At 39.0% G+C, this 10,607-nt stretch overlaps 1 protein-coding gene across 1 annotated transcript; it reads left to right on the top strand.

The window, feature by feature from the left end:
- Positions 1-892: 892 nt before the first annotated feature.
- On the top strand, positions 893-9,452 carry tm4sf18 (transmembrane 4 L six family member 18). The gene is made up of 4 exons (XM_022206750.2): positions 893-2,128; positions 7,206-7,274; positions 7,883-8,025; positions 8,181-9,452. Exons 1-4 carry the CDS (start codon positions 1,949-1,951, stop codon positions 8,377-8,379), a joined length of 591 nt encoding a protein of 196 aa, XP_022062442.1. The 5' UTR covers positions 893-1,948; the 3' UTR covers positions 8,380-9,452.
- The last annotated feature ends 1,155 nt before the right edge of the window (positions 9,453-10,607 follow it).

Below are 10,607 nucleotides of genomic sequence, written 5' to 3' on the forward strand. Positions count from 1 at the left end.
TTTATCTGGATGTGCTGCATTCCAGCTGGATTATAAAGCAGCTCACAGTGTGTTGGACCGCTCACACACACACATGTTCACATACAGTATATGTGGCCTTTTCCTGACACAGCACTATTGGGAGTCATGTTGTATCCTATTGCCCTACATAGACCTGCTGAGTTGTTGTATCATTATGACCCAGAAAGATAAATCTTTACCCAAGGACATCCACCCTATTTGCAATTTGTAACAGTAAATGAACATTTTGGATGCACTGGTCCTTCAAACTACACTGTGGTCATAACAGCATCAGTACTGTGGAAGACACAAAATTAACACTACCGTTCAAAAGTTTGGGATCACTTAGAAATGTCCTCATTTTTGAAAGAAAAGCATTTTTTTCCAATGAAGATAGCACTGAATGAATCAGAAATACAGTCTAGACATTGTTAATGTGCTAAATGACTATTCTAGCTGGAAAAGGCTGATTTTTGATGGTTGCTGGAAATGTTCCTCTGTACCTTTATGTAGATATTCCATTAAAAACTAGAAAAGCACTCGGAGAGCGCAGACCTCTGCCAGGCCATCTGTCTGTCTGTCTGTTTGTCTGTTTGTCTGTTAACAGCATAACTCAAAAAGTCATGGACGGATTTTCACCGAATTTTTACAGAATGTCTGGAAGAGCAAAAGTAACAATCGATTAGATTTTGGAGGTGATCCGGATCACTGTCTGGATCCAGGATCCATCTCTCAATTGTACATAGTCCTTCAAAAAAATCCTGGATCCAGACAGTGATCCGGATCACCTCCAAAATCTAATCGATTGTTACTTTTCCTCTTCCGGACATTCTGTAAAAATTCGGTGAAAATCCGTCCATGACTTTTTGAGTTATGCTGTTAACAGACAAACAAACAGACACACAGACAAACAGACAAACTCCGGTGATTACATAACCTCCTGGCAGAGGTAATAATCATTTACCACATCAACAATGTCCAGGCTGTATTTCTGATTCATTTAGTGTGACCTTCATTGAAAAAAGGCCTTTCTTTCAAAGATGAGGACATTTCTACGTGATCCCAATTTTTTTTAACAGTAGTATATTTAGCAAGTAAGCTGCAAACTAATAAAAACAAGAGTAAACGTGATAAAGTTAACACAAAATCTTAAATAAATGTCAGGCGCATCCTTCTGCTTTATTATAAATTGACAGCCTTTGGACTATATTTCCATATTGAAAGCCACTTGAGTTGCTGAAACTTGTGATAAGCTTATTTTTTACTACTATATCATATTTTATACACTGCATATGATTAAATTATTAATTTAATCAATAAGACACTTGTCTGTTGTAAGTCTGTTGTATTTACTCATAATTGGGTACGTTTAATTTGTGGACCATGTGGGCAAAAGGGATTAGCAAAAAATGCACTGATTATGTATTTAAACATGTAGACCTACTGTTATGACTGAGTCACTCTGAGGGAAATTAATTCTTTAGAGTGCTGTGTGAGGCCCTGCTGTCCAAGAGGCTGTGGGAAACACTCATGCACGCACTCACACACACACACACACACACACACACACACACACACACACACACACACACACACACACACACACACACACACACACACTTGTGGGTTTTTCATATATCTAGCTGAGCTCTGTGCAGCCATTGGTCGGCCCCCTTCCTGAGAGTGTGTGTGTTCTTCCTCACGTCCGTCGTGTCATGGCAGAAGCCCGTCTGTAAAGGAAGAAGAATCTGTTCAGCTCTGACACACTAACTCTTACACACTATCACACACATCCGGCAGGCTCTCGTCACTTGTTTTTGGTTTCCTGGCTCCCCAGCTGCTCCGACCCTGCCCTCCTCTCTTTCCTTTTCCCTTTCTCTGCCCTCCTCAGCCCATTCCAGCTCTCTGCTCTCCTCCCTGCGGTTGTGAGTGTGTTTTTGGGTGAGCTATGTGTTGCTCGGTGGGTTTTGCCAGGTCCCTGGGCCTGGCTCTGCTGCCTCTGGCCCTCTGCTGTATTGTGGCCAACCTGCTGCTGCTGTTTCCTATGGGAGAGATCACCGACATGCAGCAGAACCGGCTGGCCAGCTACATCTGGTACTTTGGTGGACTAGGAGGTGGTGGGCTGCTGGTGAGTACAAAAAAACTGTGCTTAAGTTATATTCAGATGATGGAACTCTCTGGTTGTTCATGTGTTGTATTTGTACTTTTGAAGGCCAAAGATTCAGATTTCTCAATTGCAGTCTGATCAGATTTCTGGAGGTGAACTTTAGTTGTCTGTGGGTCGCATTTTTGGTGTTTGTAATGGCGCTGATGTATTTTGAGGAGGGTAACTGCACAGTAAGCTCCCATAATTTTACATTATCACTCACTTTTCATTGACATTGTCCCTAAACGAAGCATACTGTGATCATTCTCTCCTAAAATTTTATCATCAACTTTTTTATAGTTTGGCTTCACAATGAGCTTAGAATGTGTTGAGTACTTAACCCTCCTGTTGTCCTGCGGGTCAAATTGACCTGTTTTAAAGTTTTAAAAATGTGAGGAAAAAAATAAAATATTTCCACAGTGAAAACTTCCACATTTTCAAAAAATTTTTAGGAAATTTTTGAACATTTTTTGGTGGAAAAACAAATTTAAAAAAATGTTTTAGAACATTCAGAAAAAAAATCAACCAAAATCCAGTGAATTTCGCTGTCAAATTTGGGGATTTTTTTATTTTAAAAAATAAAACTTTTGAGGGAAACTTTTCAGGAATTTTCTTCCTGAAGATTTTGCAAATTTTTACAAGTTTGGGGAAATTTTTTCTGAATTTTTGGACTTTTTTTCAGACAAGGCAACAACATTTTTTGGTAAGGACAACACGAGGGTTAAAAATAATTGAATCCTTGTATTTTTCCTGCTAATACTTCCTCCCAATAATTTTTGTACATAAATAATAATAATAAAAGACATTTAGAATATTTTCTTTAGTTTGTTTGACTTAAGATTCAAAACAAAATCTGATATATCATGTAAAAAATAATCATTGCAGATGTTTGTTACACTTTGTTCCCCTTCATCTTCCGTTTTCTGCTGCTGGGTGGAGATAGCATTAATGTATGACTGATGTACAAACTAAACTTGGGGTTACAGACATTTAAATATGGTATGTATTCTAGAAATTTTTCATGCTGTGCTTTTGAAGGATTTGAACATTGAATATGTATGTTATAATTCATTAAATAATGGGAACAAGCTCTTATGGATGTTATTTTAAAAGTACTTTATGATAGACAGCTTTGATGTACAATATAAAACCTTCACCACAATGAGTTAGGAGAGGTAAAGGTAGGAAGAGGGCAGTTTTGTAAAGAGGTGATGGTGCAACATTGTTTGAAATGTTTAATAATCAGATTGGATTACTTTGCCTGGCAGAGACTAAAAAGATTTAGCGACTGTGGGTTTATCTGAGGCTAACTGGTGCCACGTGGTGGAAGCCGTTGCTGTTAGATTAGGAGAGAAATTCACTGAAACTAATTATAAATGAGTTTCACTTTTTATCTAGAATCAAATGGAATGATTTTCTCAGAATCCATGTTTTGACTGCTGCATCTTACAACTTTGTTCATCTGAAACAAAATGAATGAGAGCATTTGACAGCATTTGAGCCATTAGACTCTGAAAGTCACCCCTCTGCAGGGAAACCGAAGCCATTTAAAAGAGAATCAGGTTGTGAAAGCGAGTGTCACCTCCCTTCTTCCCTTATTCAGTGGGAAGAGTGACAGATGCTGTTATATTTAGATACAGTAGTGACAGTGTTAAAGTATGTAGACTGATGCCTCCTTCTTTTTTTCTTTGTGTTTATTATCACTGTTTTATGATTTTTCTTTTCCACATAACTGATTATGGTTTGTAAAATGCAACTTCTGACTCAAACATCATGTGATTTACACCAAAAGGTTCCTAAAAGTCAATTGTTTGCGCTTCAGAATCATTCAGTCTGAGTGAGTTCCCAGTTGTTTATTGTGAACAATGTAGTTTTGTGTGAATCCACAGTTAATCCGTCTGTTCTGCATGCTGCTGATCTGATGGGTTTATGCTCTGACTGAGCAGAAAGGAGCCGTTCATTTAGTTTGGTTTTATGGAGAAGACAGAGGAGACATTGTGTTTTTCCAGGCAAGATTAACTTGTTGATCAGCAGAACACTTGCACTGGGTACATGCAACTCTAAAATCTCTAAAATATTTAGATTTTTGTAGTTTGTGTGTAGTCTGTGCAGGGGGAAAGGCTCAGAATGCTTACATCCTTTGCACGGTGTGTTAGTACAGGACATAACTGTGAAGAAAATTATACAACGAAAGGACATTCCAGCAATAGATGTTTTTAGAAGCAGTTCTCAGCTGCTTATATTTGACTGATTTAATTGCTCATTTCTGCAGAGGTTAGTGTGAAGCTGCCAAAACAGGAATAATATGCACCAGGTTTTTACTCCTTCGGTGCCACAGTATTCAGAGTGCAGCGATGAATCTGCACAGAAATGGATGATCAAGTAGTGTAAACCCTGAAAAGAACAGGACAGGTATCAGCAGATGTCATTAAGGTCTCTGAAGTTCTGACAGTGAGAATTCTGAACTCTTAAAATGCCTCTTTCACATCCACAAGAACCTGATCATAGTTTAGAAGTCTGGTTGGAATAAACTGCGCTACATTGACTCACATGGTCCGTTCTCTTTTAATTGTGCTTTCTGTTTGTGAAGCTGCTGTAAAATACACGTGCTGTAGATGTTTTACTGTAAAAGTGAAGAGACTATTCACTTTCAACTGCTATAAGCAGGAATAATCCCTTTCTAAAGTGTAATGAAACTTTCAAAGCAACATAATTTAGAAGGCTCTAGGTAGAGCAACTCTTCAATATTTGGTCTGGATTTTAAGGTAAATAAAGGCCTTGCTCTCTGTTTATTGTAGCGTGTCCACTGTGTTTGAGTTATCACCAGATATTGTGTTCATTTGAGAGATTTATATACATGGCTTATCTTCATTGAAGTTTTTCCCCCCTTTGTCTACAATCAGTTATTGTCCTTATTTTTTCCTCTTTGGTCTTCTTCTATCTTAGTGGAAATGACAAAATGTTGAGGAGTCAAAGAGCAAACTGAACCCCTCTGAGAGACGTCTATCTTTAGCTTGCTCCCTTCCTCTCCCTCACTCCTACCTCCCTCCGTTTTCCTTCTCTCTTCCTTTCTCACTGTGAACTTCCCTTCAGTCTCTCTTTCTGTAAGGATAGTGTTTTAGGGAGACATCCAGGATGTGTAGTTACTCTCTTATCTCTCTCTGTGTGTGTTTGTAAGTGTGTGAAACCTTGGGAACTTTCCTCCCTCTGTTAGGACAAGATTTTAGGTCTTGGAAAGAGAGAGACAACAACACAGAAAAGAGGAGGAGACGAAAAGAAAAAGAAAAGAGAAAAATATGAAACAAACAGACTTAGGGTTAACATTGTGTCTCTCCTGCAGTTCTTCTGCACTCTACAAGTAAACTGGATCGAAGCTGCAGACGTCTTGGGCCTGTCTGTAATCACTTGCACTATCAGGGCTTACAAAGCATTAGAACATGACATCATAAATGATGTTTGCTCAACGCTCTTTTGTAACTCCAGCTAGAGTGAACTATAACACATCTCAGCATCAACAGGGATGTCTGAAAGCTGGTGTGTCGATATGTCAATGTGAACCAGAGTCAAACATTTCAAAAAGTCAATTTGGATGTTATTCTACAAGGCAACAGGCATTATCGTCATTAAATTTGGTATCAACATTTATGGTCTCATATGACTGAATCTCAGTTACTTTGATGAGCTACTGGTTGGTGATGTAGCACCACTGACTGACAAATAACGGAACCACAGGTTTCCTGAGCAATGGTCTTGAAGCTAAATGTGGTTTCTCTCATGGTAGACAGCTATAATCAGTAGTATGCTTTTCAACACAGGGCACAGGGCTCTGCCAGGGAACAAGTGATGTAAATGTTGTTGTTGTGCAAACTCCCCCTGATGCCCACGTGCAGCCAACAGTTTGTGTCCATTGCACAAAACCAATACCATTCATGCCTGAGTTATGCAGATCCCACCCTACTGTGCATTTTGGAATGGAGTTCTTCCAGTGCCCTCCTAGTGGACCAGAAAATCAAATACCTATACACCTGTGCATGTGCCAAAGGGTGTAAAACCAAAGTTTATCTCAAAACTAATGAGCTAAGAGGTAGAGCATGAGCAGAGGTGGAGCAGAGCCAGACCATTCAAATTTCTCTGAGCCATAGACTGTTCTATGACGCCACCCACCTGTCATTCAAAGTGGCCATGTCCTAAATTATGCATAATTTAATGCTTTCATACAATTTAAATTTAAATTGTAGGAAATTAGCTATAGAAGCTAAAACTCCTTTTGTACCAGATTGTGAACATGTTAAACTTGGCTGTGAAGTTGAACATTTTAACATACAGGTCTATGGAGATTAACTCTCTTTTGGAGCGAGCCTCAAGAGGCCATTTGAGGAACTGCGGCTCGTGTCACTTCGGTAGTTAGCTTAATGTTTCAGGCTCAGAGGTTGATGCATGTGTAGTACCAACAGCTTTATGACATTATGTGATTAATGCACCTGTATCAACCGCAGCGTGATATTAGCATGTGTTAGCATTCTGTTCAGCTTGACCTAACACTTTAAATAAAAGTATTTCAGCACTGAAAGTCTGAAACCATAAATCTGAACTTGTTTACGAAATGTCCTAAAATGCCCCTCAAACAGTTACTTCATTCTGATTAAGCAACAAAAGATCCGTTATTCTGGCTCAAATGATAAGTTCCATGCCCCATTAAAGCTCAAACTGTTGCTGTCATCTATCCAGCATTTGATTCTTGTGTGCAATGAGTTTTAGAGCTTCATGTTGCTGGTGTTATTATAGACGTCTTGTTTGGACTTGACTTGTAGGGCTGCAGAGGTGGTGACACAAGTGTCACCCAGATACTATAATACTCTGGCTGCTCCCAGTAACCATCAGCAAACAGAAGGAAGATCAGAGATTTATTATCCTGTAATCATGAATTAAACTTCCGTTTTATGATCTTTGCCTTTTTTCATTAATAGTTGTCAAAAATGAACTAAAAATAAAAGAAAAACTGTGAAAACCTGCTGTTGTTGAGAAATGTTTGTGACACTGTGTTTTTCTGTACTTCCAGATGCTGATTCCAGCTGTGGTCTTCATCACTCTGGGGAAATGTAGCTGCTGCTGGAATGAGAGCCTAATGGTGAGACACTTGATAAGTTACGAATCAAAATCTATTGGAGGTACAAAGAGCTTCATTATGTCTGCACCAAAACCTGCTTTTACAGGCTAATAAAATCAGGCTCTTATATCTTAGCTGTCCTTCAGTTTTTGATATTGTGGACTTGAATTTAAATATAGTCCTGCTTGGTTGAACGCTTAATAATTTCTCTTCATTATTTTAGTGTTTTTCTTCAACACTTTGAGTAATACTCAGAGTTGTCATTAAGCAAACCAACACTGTGCCCTTATGAGGTAGAATGCAAATGCTAATCCAGCTAGGGTCATTTAACAACGGTCCCATTGTTAGGTAACAAAATAAGCTTGGCTTGCACCACTCAGGCCCCATGCACAGCTGCAGCTGTGTGTGTGTGTGTGTGTGTGTGTGTGTGTGTGTGTGTGTGTGTGTGTGTGTGTGTGTGTGTGTGTGTGTGGCAGCTGCCTCTGTATCTCATGTGTGAAATGGATAGGAGAAGCAGGTTACATTCATTCATATGAAAGAGGACACAAAAGTCACACAAAAACACTGACAAAGCATCCACTCATGTTCTTCTTAAACGTCTCTTTGTGTGTCTGTCCGTTGCTCCACAGATGTGCGGCTCAGTGCTGGCAGCTGTGGTCGGCCTGGTGGGGTCTGGTTATTGTTTTGTCATATCAGGTTTTGCCTTAGCGCAGGGACCCAAGTGTTTCACCTCGTTGGGCTGGTCGTACCCTTTTGCAGAACCTATTGGCAGGTAAGGAGATGTTGCTGTGTGGTGTGGAACTCACACTAATAATATCAGTTTCATTTTCTTCCAGCAGCTGCATTTCTACTCACATTTTGCATTACTTAACCTTTACTTTGTCTGTGAGCTACTCTCTGCTGATGCCATCTCCCTCTCAATCCCAGGTATCTGCTGAGGCCAGAGACTTGGTCACAGTGCCTCCAGCCGGTTCATATCGTGGAGTGGAATGTCACTCTGCTGTGTGTGTTACTGGGCCTGGCTGTGCTGGAGTTCATCATCTGTCTCTTACAGCTGACAAATGGTTTAGTCAACGCCGTGTGCCGACCCTGCTGCTATAAGCAGGAGTACAGTCTTAATGCTTAGAGAGACATGTTTGTGTAAGCATGCTGACCCACCTGCAGAGATAATGAAAAACATACACACACTCTACATGTAAGCACACATACAGTACATTAATAGACATGCACATGCAGCAGTCTGTGTGGCCTCCTTGCACCACCATGTGGCTGAGTGTGGGCACAGCGCAGCCTTTCAGCTGAAACACACTTGTACATATAATTTCATGAACATGTGACAACCATGTCAGCTACATGTAATCACTGAATTTTCTCAAGTTACTCACTTAAAGTGGGAAAGTCGCTATGCAGTCACTATCAGCACCAGGATATGACACTATACATCCTTTATATTCCATATGATGAAAATGTTGTATGATACTTTATCTACGTGGTGGTGAAGGTGGTCAAAGGAAGCTCAGTTGGCTGACATGTATAGATATTAAGAAAGAAAAGGAGCAACCTTGATCATGCTAATTATTTAAAGTGTACCAGATAATACATGATCTAAACTGTGGATTTGCTTCACAACAGTCTCTTACTCATTGTTCCAAGAATTGCTCAAACTGTTTAGTATTATTTTAATTTCTATCATTTGTACATTTACATAAACCCAACAACTTCTTTGGCAGCATGATGGACAAATCTAAATGAGATCAGTATTATTACATTACACTGGTGCAGTTAAGGTGCCAGCCAAGTATTGTTTGATCATTTGGAAATGACATTAGCTCATGTGGCTATTTCCTTAGCCTAGGTGATGATGTTTTTGCAAGAAGCAATGCACATTTCTATGATTTTCACTTTTGAATGTGCCATCTTGTCTACCATTAAGTGCACTGATGCATCCTTTCTGTCTAGTTTTATTTGTGTGCTTCCAACATTTACACTGAGTTGGATGCAACGTGAACAGATCGGTGTGTGCGTGTGTTTGTACATTTGTTTTCATTGTCAGAACATTTTATTGTAAATTGTTTTCTTAATGTCTTTCAGATGCTAGTTCAGTGTTAACAGACATTTTATATATATTTTAGTGACATATTTTTATAATGTACCGTTTGTTTGTGCTGCTTGAATAAAAAAAGAACTATTTCAATTCCATATATCCAGTGTTTGATTTTATAATTTATTTATTTATTTAAATGTTTATTTGGCAGGGACAATACATACAACATTGCCACAAAAAGGGAAAATGCAATGCATATAAGATGTCTAGCTTCAGCTAATTTGCAGTCTTTGTCCCTGGACAAAGACATTAAAGTTTTTGTAGATTGTCACATAATCAGAGGCAGTCAGTCCTGAATGCCCCAGCAGCTTATGTCTTTTATTTATCTGATGTCATTTTGTGGTGCAATATTAGTACTTATGACCCCCCCACACGTCAATAGATGATGACGTTTACTGACACAAATGCAATTTTTGCTTTCATAGGTCAAAATATGGCTTTGTGCACACAGCTTGCCTGGTGTGTTGTAATCAATTCTCGGAGAAGAGTTTGTGTGCTGGAGTTTCCAGAGTTGCCTGTTATTGATCTGTATCAGAACCCAAACAGGGTAAATGTTGCCTCAGACTCTGAGAGCCATTGAAAGTCAGTTTTCAGCAAAGGAAACAAAAATCTAATATTAAATACCCATCTTAATGTAACAGTAGGGAGGTAATATCCATGTTTCATCCACAACAAATCCTGAATAATAAATAATGCTAACCTTTAAATAATGATAATCCCATCTTGACAGCAGAATAATTATTCTCAGTTGACTTCAGTGGTACTAATTAATAAACTGCAAAACATAAATCCAAAATGCTACCATGTCATCGATGAAATAAATTAGTTCATTACACACTTAAGCAGGACAGTTGTCAATATTCAAACTTTCAAACTTAACCTTGGACAGCAGTACTGACTGGCTCAAAAGTCAGAATATTTTCATCATTGACTAACCAAGACAACCTTACATATTTGACTGCATTTCTACTTGCTGAGAAAAATATAGCTAGTAAAGTTTAGGATTCCTTCAATCCAAACAAAAAAAATGAACCCAAAGTCTGATTTTTAACTGAAAAAAAGGTCTACACAAGATTAAAGTTACTTGACTCTGATCTCTGGACGTTGCCGAGTAAAACAAGGTCTGTTCTTACGTAAGTCCACCCTGCTGATCAAACAGCTTGCAGTCTGTTAGTTTGGTTCAAACACTGTTTGATGGTCAGTGACCCCTTCGCTCTGCTTGGCTGATCCCAGCTGTTTGTCAGTATAAA

Source organism: Acanthochromis polyacanthus, chromosome 4 (genome assembly GCF_021347895.1).
Source record: "Acanthochromis polyacanthus isolate Apoly-LR-REF ecotype Palm Island chromosome 4, KAUST_Apoly_ChrSc, whole genome shotgun sequence".
Classification (NCBI taxonomy): domain Eukaryota; kingdom Metazoa; phylum Chordata; class Actinopteri; family Pomacentridae; genus Acanthochromis; species Acanthochromis polyacanthus.